General features: G+C 38.9%; 1 protein-coding gene across 1 annotated transcript in view; it reads left to right on the forward strand.

Moving 5' to 3' along the window:
• Window positions 1-16,586, forward strand: part of grik2 (glutamate receptor, ionotropic, kainate 2) — a 230,032-nt gene that overhangs the window by 121,914 nt on the left and 91,532 nt on the right. The window contains exon 8 of the mRNA XM_079895063.1: window positions 11,851-11,994. Within this exon, the coding sequence (XP_079751189.1) occupies window positions 11,851-11,994 (144 nt within the window). The remainder of the gene's footprint in view (window positions 1-11,850; window positions 11,995-16,586) is intronic.

Genomic DNA, 16,586 nt, shown 5'->3' on the forward strand with positions numbered 1-16,586 from the left:
TCCGTTTTGTAGGTTACGATTATGCCCTTGTTTGTTGCCATGGTTACTGATTGCTTTGTGCACCTGTTGCTTGTTCAGTTTGTTTTCTCCTGCAAATTTAAGCCCTCAGTTTTTTTCTTCTCACTGACTGGTATTTTATTTACGTTAGTGAAGCTGTTATGTTGTTTCGTGCTTTCTAGATTGCCTTTTCCCTCTTGTAAATAAACAATAACTCCTCGTCCCTTGCCTGCAACACAGTAACAATATAAAAAAGTAATGCAATTTTTTAAAAATAAAACAATCGCACACACAAAAAATGCTTTAAACTCTATTGCTCTTTTCAACCATTTGTGAACCGTTCACAGTTAAACATTATAATATTAATACATCACTGATCACTATTATCTTGACATTTCATTAACAAACAAGTCAGTTAATTACACAGCAATCTGCACACTCAGTTGACCACATGATGCTGCAGTACTCGATCTCTCTGAATACATACTGGACAAGCTTCATCCTGGAAGCTTAAGCTTGCTCTGCATTTATTTATTTTTTTGCATATTTTTATCATTGAACTCTTAACTGTATTATCTTTTATAGTTTTAAAAAAAAATCTAACTTTCTAAACTGAATATTCATGGTCTAGAGCCCCAAAAGTCATCTCATGCACTTTAAATATTTGCAGCATTGCTCACAATGCTCATGATGTATTTGGCCTCTGGCTGGCATAGCCCTTTGACAACACACACACACACACACACACACACACACACACACACACACACACACACACACACACACACACACACACACACACACACACACACACACACACACACACAGGCCTCTGGCTGGCATAGCCCTTTGACAACACACACACACACACACACACACACACACACACACACACACACACACACACACACACACACACACACACACACACACACAATACACATTTGTGGCTGTGAAGTATTTCTCACGTTAGCCTTGGGAGTCATGTATACTCACCCAAAAAAAAACAAAAGTCTGTCATGAGCATCTCATGTGCTTTCAAGGCTGTGTAGCCTGAGCATTCATTTACTGACAACACCATTGGCATGTATCAATTTTTAAATTCATTTTGGGATATCACATAAAAAAAAAACGTTGAATAGAAACAGCAATATGTGCATACATTTTAAAAATGTTCACAAAAAAACGTATGTGGTCAACTGAGTCGGATAAATGTTTTATCTGATAAGAAAACGTGCATAAATTATGAATGAATGACATTTACCAAATAAATTCATCGATGTACAACAAAAAAGTCATGTCACTTTGTGATGGGACGACATAACTGGACCAACCAGCGGACCGATTATGTTGCACAGTATCTGAAATGTTGTTTTGGTCATTCTGAAATGCCTTAGCCAAAGTCTCTAAGTGGTTCGGTATAACTACCTCCCAGAACAGTCTTACACGACTGCGTCCACAAACAGCAGGCATCCGCCTCAGAAAGCAATTTAACATGACTGCGTTTATTGCGTTTCGTCTGCGCTGTGAAAAATAGAATATCACAAAAATATTTAGCAGCACAACTGTTTTCAACATGTGCACCAATAATGTGACTATTTCCAATGATTAGAGTGAGGACTTAAGGGCAGTAAGATGTTAACATGACACGAGCAAACCTCTTCACTCCCGTTCACGTAATTTTCAGAAGACTGACTTTTTTTTTACCATCACCACCTTTATTCACATATCCCAATGTACAGCACAAATGATGGACATGATTAGTTACAAGCTCTTCATTCCATTCCATTCCATTTCTATTATTTCTATAAGACGTACAAGAACCAACAGTGAAATGTCTCTTGACTCGCCAAGTTTGCGTATGTGTGCTTAGGTGGTGTGTTTTCACAGTCAGGGAAATTCTGGAAACTCCCAGGTGTTGAAAATTAATTAAAAAGTTAATTTCCATAGTCACATTATTATTATTATTTTTTTTTTCTGGTTGACTGCTTTTCAATGTTAGTTTTGTAAATTAATTCTGTAAATTGATACTGTATATAGGCACAGTGAGGTGCTCCATATGCCATACTGGATATTTTTAAACGGATATTTTTTGACCTGTGGGGATGTTCATGGCTCGATCACAGCTGATGTTTATCATTCGTGTCTTGATGAAATGCACCAGGTTACTCCCATGTGCTGCATGTCATATTTCCTTCATGATTATCTGACAGTTAAAGCTTAGTGGGGTCACATGAGAAGTGCTTCATGTGTCAATATTAAGTGATTTTGACAACACAAAGGTTTCAGCTTGACATAAATATGTTATCCTCACTCTTCATGAACAGCTTTGAGAGATTAGCATGCTTCACCTGTTGTACATTTAGTGTTAAACATCAGAAAATACTTTTTTTTTTTGGTCCTCCCCTTTATTTGTTGGTCCTGGAGCAAAATTCCATTCAAATAAACACAGTCCTCAAATGAGGATTTTGTAACTCACCATTATTTGGGGAAAAGCATCTTTCTCCATTGACGACCATTAGCAGTTACTGCAATAAACGACCCCAGAATCACGTTTTTATCCAGAGCCCCTTTCATGGATGTAGGGAAACCTCCCTGACAGACCTCCACACTTTAACAATTCATAAAAGTGTTGAAAGCAATCTGATCCGAGAAGATTAAATCTCCCAGCACAAGGCAGGGGAGGACGTGCGAACGAGGTGCAAAAAGAAAATGCATCCGAGGTAACGCTCACATCGGCGCACACAGGGGAAAAGCAGCTGTTAAAGTGTTTAGCTTTGATTTCATTCAGGAGTGACATAATTGATTTTAATGAGATGTGCATAGAGTGAAGTGGTTGTATTGCTCAATCATTTGCCAGTCTGCCTGTTGGGCTCTGCTATACAAATGTACAGCATTCTCCAACATCCACAATTCTCCAGCTCAGTCTCTCTCTTTCTTGCCTTTTTTATCTCTCTGTATTGCTAAATGTTAGTAAAATGGCATCGGGGTGCATTTCCCATACGACGACGTAACTCGCTGCTTAACTACCATACGATGCATCTTTGAAGAAATCAACTAGATAGTCACGACTGTTTGAAACCGTATTGTTGCACGTGTCATTTTGCAGGTGGTGGAGTAATAAGTACACTTAAGTAATCCGTTATGAGATCATTTCTTTTCAAGATTTTTTTGCTATAAAGTAGAGATATGGCATCTGAGGATAATTCTCATTTGCTTTTTCCCCCCAGATTCAATCACAGGATCATAGTACACACATGCGCACTCTTCAAAAATAGTGCTTCAAATCCCTTGACAAACTAAAAGACGTAAATGACATTTTTATATATTCAGTCCACATCATGCAAACTGTGCTTCTAACCGCAGGTCGAGAGCTGTCGTTCCAGCCACACAACTTTGCAATGCTGTTTGCGAATGTCCGTTGAAAGTATGGTTTTGGGAAAAACTAACTCGTTGAACTACTGTATGCTGATAATGACGGAACTTGTGACCATAGTTGACTAAAAATGCTTTTGAGAAAAGCACTCCTTGCTCAGTCCAGTGCTCATTTTCAAAGAGAGTGCAAATTGCAGTATATATGCCGTAAATTGTGCACAAAACAGATTCAATATGAAGTGGAGTTTATAGAGTCCATAAGGAAATACTGCTTTGATTATTTTGTTTGACCGCTACATTTAATTGACATATCTTTATATAACATTTTATTTACATGCTTGCAATAAAACAGTATGATGTTAGTGATGCCCAAAAACTCTCAACCACATTAAAAAAACACATTATATATTTTTAATATTTATACTATATATATATATTTGACCACTACAAAGTGACTTCATTGACAACGGTTCTCACTGTAAACCCTAACGCTAAAACAAAATAATTGGTTTGAGTAGGACAAACTTAATTTAAACTAATTAGTTCAGTCAAATTAACTTTTATGAGTATTTAGCACTTTCTTTTTCTTTCAAGGTCACATAACTGATATATTTTAAGTATGCTGAACTGTTTAATTTTTTTGAGTTTTATGAAATTATTTCTTTTAATTTAGACAAACTTAAGTTTAACTGAAACTGGGCTGGGATTCTACTTCCCAGCATGCTTTGCTGATGGTACTTGAAAGGGAGAGTAAATGCTAAAATGATGTGTAATATAATGGGTTTTTTTTGTTTTTTTTTGGTCTGTAAGATTAATGTTAAGTGAGAGATTTAGCAGTGATTAATGTTTTGTTATGCTAATTTAGAAGAATTTCTGTTAATGTTGATTTTACCATCATGGTGACAAGTGGTGCATGCGGAGTATGATAAAAGCTTTATATTTATGGTTTAGCTGTTCCAGAACTAATGCAGATATCTTATACTCTACAGTCGTTAAGATAAGGGATGCTGACGATTAATCGATGATTGATTAATTGTCGATAATAATTTAATTGATAAAACTTTAGCAGGGTCATCATTAGAGTGTGTTGTTTTGAGGTGAATGCGGCTCATGCACAAAACGTGCAGCAGAAACTTGAGGAAAAAACTAAACGAGCGCGCCGTAGTTACGTATTCTAAGTGTATTAATGTCTTCAAACCATGCTATGGATTAGATAGGCTAGCTGTTTATTTCAAAACATAATTAACCAAGGGTCCAAAATAACCTCGAAACAAGTGATTATATAGCCTAGAAATCTAGACACACCCTAGCGGCAGCAAAATGTATTTTGCAGCCAGGGTAGTCTAGCAACTCCATTGACTTTCGAGCTGCAAAAACCTAAATTGGGTCAGGCCAATCACATCGTGTATAGAGTAGGCGGGGCGGGCTTAACATAATGACGACAGAGTTGCGACGGTTCCCTGCTACTTGAAAACAAAGAATGACGGCTGCTGGAGAACAGTCTTTCGAATCGGCTTTGGCCGTGACTCTGGAGGACTTGGAGTTAAGTTATATTTTTTACAGTCTATGACTTGGAGTTAAGTTTTTCTTTGAGAAAAGAGCAAAGAACGGCACCTAAGTCATTCTTAAAAAAGGAAGATGTGTTTGTAGTTTTTTGCCGGCCAGATATGGCAAAAGTTGAATCTATCAGCTAACGTTAGCTCCGCTGTTGGGAAAACACTCTGGTTTATGAGGCGCCGTCTAGGGCTTAAATCAAACTTCATTCACGCACACATATATGAAACGCTTGCATACACATATACTAAGTAGTACTACTAACACACGAGACGCGCGGAACTCTCCGCGCACATATTCATCTGAGTTTGTGTGTGTGTGTGTGTTCGCGTCTCAGATGAGTATGTGCGGGGACAGTTCCGCGCGTCTCGTGTGTGTAGAGTTTGCGTGTGTGCATAAGCGACTTTAGGTGTGACGTTGTGCATTTCATACACTCTAAAAAATGCTGGGTTGTGTTAACCCAATGTTGGGTCAAATATGGACTAACCCAACGTTGGGTTAAACATTCAATTTAAAAATGGACAAACCCAGCCGTTGGTTTACATTTTTAATGTAACCAATGCAATTTGTCCATTTTTAAATTGGATTTTTGTCCATTTTTGATTTTGTCCAAAATGCAATTTGTCCATTTTTAAATTGCATTTTTTAACCCAACGTTGGGTTAGTCCATATTTGACCCAAAATTGGGTCAACAGAGCAACACAACAGAGCAGTTTTTAGAGTGTATGTATTAGTTTGAGCATTCAGCAGTATACATGTATGTGTGACTACTTAGTATACATGCAAGCGTTTCATATATGAGTGCGTGGATGAAGTTTGATTTAAGCCCTAGACGGCGCCACATACTGGTTGGTTGAAGCGCTGTCCTATTGCGTGCAGAGGGAATTTGAAAGACAGCCGTTTATCCCGCCCCTCGGATTGAGCCGTGTCTATGGAGAGTTACCAGAGCTAACATCTTGATGTAGGTCTGGCTTGCCAGGCTAGTGATTATACTGAACACTGAACATACTTGTGTAAATGCCACAACAAAAGTACACAGAATAAATAGTATTCGACTGGTCTCTACCTAACCACCATACCTGAGATCCAGTTTCCATTGGTTGAACTTTCAAATGACTTTGGAAAAACAATGCATCATGGACAATGCTACGATCGGATCCCGGAAGTCGTATAGATTTAGCCAAGCAGAATGTCATTGTCACTCCTTGATCTCCGCATTTTCTTATGTTGTGTTGGGGCTAGTTCGAGACCACCTGCACTAAATAAAGATATGTGATCTACTGGTTTTCTAATGTTTTGCCAAGTTACCAAAAAAAAAAAAAAAAAAAGCATCATGTGTATACTGTTTACATGTGCACTTTTTCATACAAATACTTGGTATAGTTTTTTTTTTTTTAACTGAAACAAATATGCTGCTTGTATTCTGCTTGAGTCTTTTTCAAGTCTATCTGTTATGAACTATGATTTTACAGATTTTCATGTAAAGCAGTTATTTTTCACGCTATGTAAATCAAGCACTTATAATATGTAAGTAAATTTAAAAGCACTTAGTGATGGTCATATTCCCTATATTCACTGTAAACCCAAGGATATTTTGTGTTGGTTAAGCAAGTGATTGTTAAGTAACATGATAACTTAGTAGCCGGCCCCCCAGGCTCCGGATGTAAGAGGTTATGGTTAACGAATAATTGATTGTTAATTTAAACAACGATTGATAATGGGAATTCATGTAAATTGACATCCCTAGCCACCATGTTTTACAAGTCTTTACCAGTTTCTCATCTTCAGTGTACATTTATGGGCTGACTGCTGTGCTTTGGTATAGAGTAAGGCATGCCGACAGATCCATAAAGCTTTGATGAAAATCTGAAGAAAACAAAGCATGACTCCTGAGAGACCACATGCACCCTGGGCTTTGATTCCCCCCCCCCCGCTCCATCACACAAAGCTACGCTAATACACACACACAGGCGGGTAATAGGAGTGTTCATTTCGTATTCAGGTGGAGGCCCTATCTTCTGTTTGTCTGATGTTATTACTTATTTATTATTCACAATGCATAAGCCGGGCTCATTGACGTAGGTTGCCTCACTGGTGGGCCGGGTGACTTAGGATAATGTGTATTCTCCACAGATAGGCGGCAGGGACCCAGTCTCGGCTGTCCCCTTTTAATGGCCCAGCCGGATGCCAAAAAGAGGGGGATGGCGATCGGTCATGTGAATTCATGGCACGTTCCTTCCTGACAACACCTCGTCCCGTGTCTCATCTCCCTCCAAGACCAGTGGCTGCCACTTTGAGCTCCCTTCGCATCCTGATTGATTGACAGGCGTGGAATGGCGGACAAGTGATTATGAAGCCGATTTGTGTGTTAGTGTAGGAAGAGGTAGGAGGGTGATTGACAGCTTTGTGGTGGTGTGAAACAGCCACAAGCCAAACTTTAGACATACACACACACACACACACAGCAGCCTTGAGTCATTTTGACCAGCAGCTGGTGACTGAAACCCTGGGCCTAAAGCGGACTGTTGTTCTCCCGAGGCGTCTTCACACCCATTCACTTTCATCAACACTCGCTCATGGACAGATTATTAATATCATAGTGGTTGTTTCCTCCCCTCGGTCATCAGGGAACCTTGTCGAAGGTTATACCAGCTAGCAGTGAGTCGGCGGTATACGTGGCTCACTCTATAATTGGCGGTGCATTTCACATCAACAAAAGAGTGCAATATGTTTTCTCAATAAAATGACTATTGGTTTCATTTCAGCAGTGTAACATATCTGCTAGTTGCCAAGCTTTAAACACCATCTGGATTATACAGGGGAAAGGATGGTTTCTTTCCCGGTGAACTTGTCAGCTGTAATTCAAGCTGTATTCTATCCCTCTAATCCTAAAACTGTGCCTAAACACAACCCTCACAGAAAACTTTCTGCTTTTGTAGATTTTCAAAAACATCACTCAAGCCTTATTCGGACGGGATTAGTTTAACATGGAGAGGTGGGGTAAAGTAATAATTACCAGAGCTTCTCAGTGATTTTAGTCCCGTCCGAATGCGCTATTTCAGTAATCATGACAGACAATGTCAGTAAAGATTACGGCAACATTTACCTTCTGTAAAAAGGTCCGGAAAAATGACCTCAGGTAATACTAATCCTGTGCGAATGGACCCGCTGTAAATATGTTTGTAAATGTTACGTAATTTTTAATTTTTTAATTTCATTTTAAATTCCTGTTTAAAAGTAGTTTTCCAAAAAATTTTAAAGTATGGAGGCACTTGAAAAAACATTCAGTTGCGATCTAGGTGGTGGGACAAGTCTGTGGCAAAACTCAAGTGTTACAGACTATATAATTATTACAGACTACCTGTGGTCAAATTACTTTACTCCATCTGCCCTTGTAAAACTAATCCCGTCCAAATAGGGCTTTAGTATGATAAGCTGTTTTCCTCATGGTGACCATGGATTTCAGGTATTGCCATCTTTGTGGAGACATTTTTCGCCATAATGTAGGGTTTACCACCACCGCACACTGGTTTCCATGTTTTATGGGGAATTTCCATTGACATAATGGTTTAAATACTGTATTAACTGTATATTCTATCCCCTAACCCTAAACCTACCCAATAACAGAAAACTTTCTGAATTTTTACATATCTTATAAATCATACTAAGTGATGTTTTTTTTCCTCATGAGGACCAAAAAAAAAAAAAAAAGAAAATTCAGGTATCCATAAATCTTGTCAGAAATGCATTCTGGTGGCCCACTTTAAAAGTTAACATGACAGACTTGCTCTGTTCCAACATCTATTGAGCTGCTCGCGGTCTCCTGCCTATAGCAGCTGTTTACTCTGAGACCATGACTGACTCATGACTGACTCGCAGAGCTTCAGGCAGAACATCAGTGTGTTAAATAATGCTCCTCACGCAAATCGTACAGGAGACACTATTGATTCCAAATGAACTTGATGTTAGCGTTTTGCGAGCAACACAATATTCCCTCCCGTCATTTTGAAAAAAACATGTAATTTTGCCTGACAATTTGGCCCAAAGAAGATGCATCCTTAGAGCTACTTACCTTTTGGAGAAGTCTCTACATGATGCTGTAGCTTATGATTTATACAATAATTTACGATTTGTTGTCACTCTGTAGACCTTTGCAGTATAGTGGCACCACTAAAGCAGATAACACTCACCTAGAAAATCACAGTTGTTCTCATTTGAGAAATTTCTTTTTACATTTCATCAGATTTAAAGCATAGAGAATTTCTGCTCATACCTGGTTTCTTGATTTTGTTTTTATATTTATACATTAACACACAAACATTATGACAATTATATGGAAGCTTGTTTCTGCCACAAAATAAAAAAATTGAAATAATAATTGTGACTTTATTTCTCACAATTGCGAAATACAAAGTCAGAATTGCGTGAAATAAAGTCGCAATTGCGTGTTATAAAGTCAGAATTGCGAGATATAAATTCAGAATTGCGTGTTATAAAGTCACAATTCTGACTTTTTTTCTCGCAATTGCGACTTTATATCACGCAATTCTGACTTTATAACACGCAATTGCGAGTTTATATCTCGCAATTCTGACATATTTTCTCAGAATTGTGAGATATAAACTCACAATTGTGAGATATAAAGTCCAATTCTAAGGGGGAAAAAAAGACGGATTTTTTTTTTTTTTTTTTTTTACCTCAGAATAGTTTATCTCACAATTCTGACTTTATAACACGCAATTGCGACTTTATATCATGCAATTCTGACTTTATATCTCCCAGTTGCGTATTATAAAGTCAGAATTGCGTGATATAAAGTCGCAATTGCGAGAAAAAAAGTCAGAATTCTGACTTTATAAGACACAATTGCGACTTTATTTCACGCAATTCTGACTTTATATCTCGAAATTCTGAGAAATAAAGTCAGAATTGTGAGATGTAAACTCGCAATTGTGAGATAAAAAGTCGCAATTATCTCTTAAAATGTTTTATTCTGTGGCGGAAACAAGCTTCCATACAATTATACATTTCTATTAAAACAACAAAAACATTTTGTATTGTAGTACATAGATAACTGCATTCGCTGACTATTTAGTTGAGATTCATATTTGGATTTATTACGGTTTGTCACTGAGAAGCTGAGATCATTATTTTCAGATCATTAGTGTGTGTTTGTAGTGTAGAGAGAGTATGTGCGCATTATTGCCAGGTTTGTTAAGTAAGTTGAAAAGTAAGTTGCTTAAGTTGCAAGGTTTGTTTAAATTAAGTAAAAATGCTATTTCGAAAATGTATATGATTGGGGGATTTTAACTCTTGATCTGGCAACCCCAGGCTTATAGGTATGCAAGATAATGAAAATATCAAATTAATGCAAGATCATGGAAATATCAACAACAACAACAAAAAAAGGATAAATAACCAGCGGGCCAATATCGCAGACGATTATGCATAATCTATTGAGAGAGAAATCGTGATCAAGATTAATATACAATCGATACTATAATGGTTAACACTTTATTTCAATGGTCCACTTTAGACAGTCTACTAACTACTAGTAACTTTGCAACTACATGTCAACTAACTCTCATTAGAGTATTAGTAGACTGTCTGCTTAATATCTGATAACACTTTATTGTGATGCTCCTCAACAGACAATATACTGACTATAAGTAACTTTACAAGTACATGCCAACTTATTCTACCAACCCTAACCCTACCAGTCTACTAATACTCTAATGAGAGTTAGATGACATGTAGTTGCAAAGTTACTTATAATTTGTAGAATATCTAAAGTGGACTATCAAAATAAAGTGTAACCCACATTCTTGACTGATTGACGTATGTCTCAATATACAATAAAGTTTTGTTTGAGAATTGGGGATCTAGTACTGTTTTCTAGTAAGTATTTTGAGCCTAGGCTGTTATGCATGAATGTAAAAGAGTAACAAAACTCACAAACGTGTGCAATTAATATTCATATTTGTAAGTTGAAATTTACATTTTTCAATTTGCACACACAGACATAATCCAAACACTGTTATTAATTCGAAGTTGCAGATGAATAGTCATAAACGTGATGTGTATTACATATTTTTACACTTCAATGCAATTTTGCTGTACAACCACGAGTCTGAACTTACAACCTCTTAAATCTTGCAGTGCAACTTATCAATCTTAGCACCTTGACTTTTGATACTGCTTTATTCCTGTTGCAATACTGACTCATGCAGAACCGGCGCTGAGAGTGGGAATGAAGCCGTTTTATAGGTCGATGCCTGACCAATGAAATTTGTAGCTCTATAATATTTATTGAGCAAGTTCTAAAATTCAAATCTATAATCTCTTGGGTTTTGCTACTTTTTTACCTTCATAGTTATGGGTGTTTGTCCTCAATTATTGGTCTTATTGCGGTCAGCCTGTAATCTTCAGCCATGCTGATTTATTTCCCTGCAAACATACAAATAGGCTTGTGTGAAGCTGCAGTATTATTAGGCCAGAGCCATCTTTAGCCACAACCTTGCGGCAGACAATCAGAGACAAAAGCTGGAAAATGACAGGTTTGGCTATGATTTATTTGAAAGGATAGCAATTTCTGAAGCCCCCTCAGGCATGATTTCCATACCGGCCCAGTGTGAGAGGTGTTGTGATTGCTTCTCAATCATCCAAGGCAAACACTAATTACATTTTATTTTGGTCTGTGGAATGAGAGGTCTCCGGTATAGAGGGCTGTGTGTTGGTGTGGCAGAAAGCTGAAGGCTACTCGGACACTTTCTCTGTGATTGGTCGTTGAGTTGAAAATGCACCACGAATTTTGACACTGAAGTTTTTAAAGGCTCGATTAATTATCACTGGAGAGCCTCAGGTGTTCTGTTGATGGCCGATTGACCCGTGTGCATGTGTGTGTGTGTGTGTGTGTGTTTCCAGACAGATGCTGCCCTGATGTATGACGCGGTACATGTGGTGGCCGTGGCCGTCCAGCAGTCTCCTCAAATCACCGTCAGTTCACTGCAGTGTAACCGCCACAAGCCCTGGCGCTTCGGCAACCGCTTCATGGCGCTCATCAAAGAGGTACTGCTCATCACACTGGTCGTTTAGACTTTAATCTAAACAGTCTTACAGTGTAATTACACAAATAAGTACTATCAATATTAATAGTAATATTAATTAATGGCATATACTTAATATAAGGACACATTAAATTGATCAAAAGAGACAATAACGATTGTTAAAAAAATTGGTTACACTTTATTTTAAGGTGTCATTGTTACAGTGTAATTATATATTTAAGTACTGAGTAATAATAATTAACTACATGTACTTACTATAGGGTTAGGGTAGGATTAGGTTTTGGTTTAGGGTTAATTGCATGTACTTATGCATAATTTACTGTTATGGTAAGTACATGTAACATACAGTATGTAACAAGGATACTGTAAAATAAAGTGTTTACAAATAATTCTATTTTTAGTTAATGAACTTTATATTCATTAACGTTTTCAACATTGATAATAATAAGAAATTCTTCTTTGCCACCCAAGCAGGATCAGGGCTTTCATAGCGACCATTTTAGTTGCATTTAGGACTGAAATATTACTGAATGCACTGTGAAAATAAATTCAGCCGCACCGAGGCGAGTGACCTAATCGATGGATGGTAGTATAATACAACCGTGATAACAACCAAAACTCCCAAACTGCATCTAAACTGTGCAACAGTTGTTCAGCACTGGTTTTCATGCCTTCAGTCAACTGAGCAAGTGTGACAAAGTTGTGCAATGGACTACACTTCAGAGTTTGAACACTGGAATTATGTTTGTGAAATAGTTTCAGAGTTTGAACATTGGAATTATGTTTGTGAAATAGGTTTACATGAGCTTCTGTTGTTTCTTTACCGATAAATTAACTGAAAATATTACATTTGGATTATCGGAAGCGGGGTATTAATGGGGGCTTGGGGCAAAAATGACACCAAAATAATAAAAAATGTCACTAAAATTCGAGATCTGGGGAAAGAAATGCCCCATAATGAGTTCTTGTTTTTAATATTAATAAAATAGTTGATCAATATCACATGAACAAGACTGTCAGAACGATATTAAATGTGATACTGGTTTTATACAACTCTTCAATAAACTATTTACATTTTTGTCTGCTTTTTGCACTTTTCCAATTAAATTAGTTCCAAACAAAGCCACCATTACACAACAGTGGCGTTTCATTACTGAATGAATCAGCATTTTTCAATGAATCGAGTAATTTATAAGTAATTTATTCAGTGACTCATTCATAAACAGTCACTTTGTCACTAATCGATTGAACGATTGATTCAATGACTCACTCATTAAGACAATGACTTGTCACCACCTACTGGCATTTTTTTTGTTTGTTTCATATTTAAAAGTATAATTTCCTTTTTTCCCCATCATTTTATATTTTATATTCAAAATTGCATATTTGAAACATAAATCTCACAACATTGTTTATGCAATTGTAATTGCAGTGTAATTGTATTCATGTCACCTCTCAGTTGCATTAAAAATTCTGTGTAAATAAATCTAAAGATGCAGCTTTTCTGCCACTTCTGCAGTGCTAAGATGGGTTATGTTGATACTGATTTCATTTGTGTGGTACCAGCCTGATCATGTCTTATTCTAATTGACCTTTCGCCGGCCCCTCCCCCAAAACGGCCATTGTCCAATCACACATCATAGCAACCGTTACTATGTGAGCTGGTCCGACAAACATTAGCAAGATGGTGAAGCGTGTGCCCATGGCGTTTGTAAATCGGACACTACATACCCCGAGAGATTGTCTGGAGGAGTTGTGGTCTTTCCATTCCCAAAGCCGAAAACACAACGTGAGCGGTGCCTACAATGGATAAAACAGTGTGGACGGCCCCAATCCCAGTTAAATGTGTCGAACATTACGAAGCATAAATACGTCTGCTGGCTGTGGTATCGATGGCTACTTAAAGTTTTTTTTGTTTTGTTTTTCTGATCTGAAAAACTATCCTATCTGTAACTCAAAAAACATAATATTGTCTGAACCGCGAGTTTTATGATCCGTTGCCCCACTAATAAATATTATGGTCTCAACCGCGATTTTTGTGATCTGTTGTCCCCCTAATAAATATTATGGTAAGTGCATTATGAAAGACAATCAATGAAAGTTATTTAGATGCAAATTAAGGCTATGTCTGGTTAAACAGTTATTGTGTGATTTCGTTTATTGTGCTTTGTCAACTTGAAGCATGAATTTGAGAAAGAAAATCATTTTCGGAAGAAAATGCACCACATACTTTTGTCAATGATATAGGCCTAAGTTATAGCTAAAATATTGTAAAAGCTTTCAGTTCACCTGCCTAATTGTAGTTGAAAAGTCAAATTAAGCTTGATTAATGATATACTGTGACTGATCAAATAAACTACAGCATCGGGAATATAACTCCCATGTGTTTTGCAGCATTTAAAATTTTAGTCATAGTGTTATGCGAAAAAACACACATAAGAAATTATTGCCGACAGCACTTTTATTTTCAGAGACAGTTTTTTCTTTCACACAAAAACACAACAGTAGGCTAAGTGTGTTACAATGCTTTTAAACACTTGTTTCCTTGTTCTTTGCCATAATCACAAATGATGTGTATGAACACCGGTAAGCATTAGCCTCGATAGAGACGTAGATAGTAGTCGTGTCTCCTTCATTGCGTATTTTTATATTATAATATATCCCTCCACTGCATACTGTAACCCTTTTTGCCTCAATCTGGAGGATATCGCGGAGGTATTGCTCCAAAAAAGGTCACTGACACGCACGGGTATACCTTTTTCCGTCATGGCAATCTGTCGCGCTGGTCGTGTTTGAACATTTGTTTGTCGGACGTAGCAACAGTAACTAAGGGGGGCGGGGCTCGGCGAAAGGTCAATTGAACTTATTGTTTAAATAACTTTTTTAAAACAAATGTATACATTTAAATTCAAGAATTTGTCATCAAAGATGGTGAATACATTTAATAAGGTTAGGAAAAAAGTCTGTACTAAGGTGCACTTAAAAGTCCCTGGATTTATTAGAAACGATAATAGTAACAAAATAAACAAACACAAGAACTCTGAATCAAAATAAAACTCAAGGATAAACAGAGGACATCCACACGTAACATCCATGAAAGGGCAAAAAACAACAAGGAACAGGAGAAACACGGGTATATATAGGCAGCCACAAATGAATAAACAAGACACAGCGGAAAAACTACAATTAGAATACTGTAAAGGGATTCCACTGGAGGCAAGTTATAAAGAACCCAAGTGCAGTTTATTACAAATAAAACAAAACATGAAACAAAAACATGGGGTGGCATGAAAACAAAAACCAAGGGATGAACATGAACTTACACAACATCAGACTACAGGAAACAATACTTGACCAAGACACATGGCAAACATGAGGGCTTAAATACACAGACTAATGACTAGACAAGGAACACCTGTGAACAATGAACAGACGATTAACCAATGACAAGACACATGGCAGGATCACATGACAAACAGGGAATCACATGATAAGACACAGAAACATGACAATGACATGAAACGTGACCAAGACAAGACCAAATCTTGACAGATCCCCCCCCCCCCTCTATGGGTGGCTCTCGACGCCCAAACAAAAGAAAAAATGTTCAAGGAGGGTGATGGAGCGGTGGCGGTCTCGGGGGAGGGATGGTGGGCCAGGCCCGTGCAGGGGGACAGGACATGGGTCGTGGCATGGCGTGAACAGGCCTGGGTCATGGCATGGCGTGGACGGGTCTGGGTCATGGCATGGGCGGGCAGGAGGCCAGGGTGGAGCAGGCTGTGCAGGCGGCCAGGGTGGAGCAGGCTGTGCAGGCGGCCAGGGTGGAGCAGGCAGTTCAGGGGACTATGGCGGCATGGCCTCCATTGTCCTATCAAGGGACCCACTGCCCCCCCTGCCAAAAAATGTTTTTCTTGGGGGCAGCTATGGGATAATGGGCTGGAATAGATACCAGCTCAGGAACAGACATGACGTGAAAAGTCTCAGGCTCGGCAGACGTGACGTGAACAGTCTCTGGCTCAGGCTCGGCAGGCCTGACGTGAAGTACAAATGTGTGCACTGCCCACACACACCACATCGTTGTGGCCATAATGGTTAGTGTAGCTGTCACTGAGGGCTCAGGCTTAGCGGCAGCCAAATCTGCTGAAGGCTCAGTTTCAGGCGTGGCGGCGGCCATCTCTGCTGAGGGCTCAGGTTCAGGCGTGGCGGCGGCCATCTCTGCTGAGGGCTCAGGTTCAGGTGTGGCGGCGGCCATCTCTGCTGAGGGCTCAGGTTCAGGCGTGGCCGTGGCCATCTCTGCTGAGGGTTAAGGTTCAGGCGTGGCGGCGGCCATCTCTGCTGAGGGCTCAGGTTCAGGCGTGGCCGTGGCCATCTCTGCTGAGGGCTCAGGTTCAGGCGTGGCGGCGGCCATCTCTGCTGAGGGCTCAGGTTCAGGCGTGGCTGTGGCCATCTCTGCTGAGGGCTCAGGTTCAGGCGTGGCGGCGGCCATCTCTGCTGAGGGCTCAGGTTCAGGCGTGGCCGTGGCCATCTCTGCTGAGGGCTCAGGTTCAGGCGTGGCCGTGGCCATCTCTGCTGAGGGTTAAGGTTCAGGCGTGG

Source organism: Squalius cephalus, assembly GCF_949319135.1.
Source record: "Squalius cephalus genome assembly, chromosome: 15".
NCBI classification, from domain to species: domain Eukaryota; kingdom Metazoa; phylum Chordata; class Actinopteri; order Cypriniformes; family Leuciscidae; genus Squalius; species Squalius cephalus.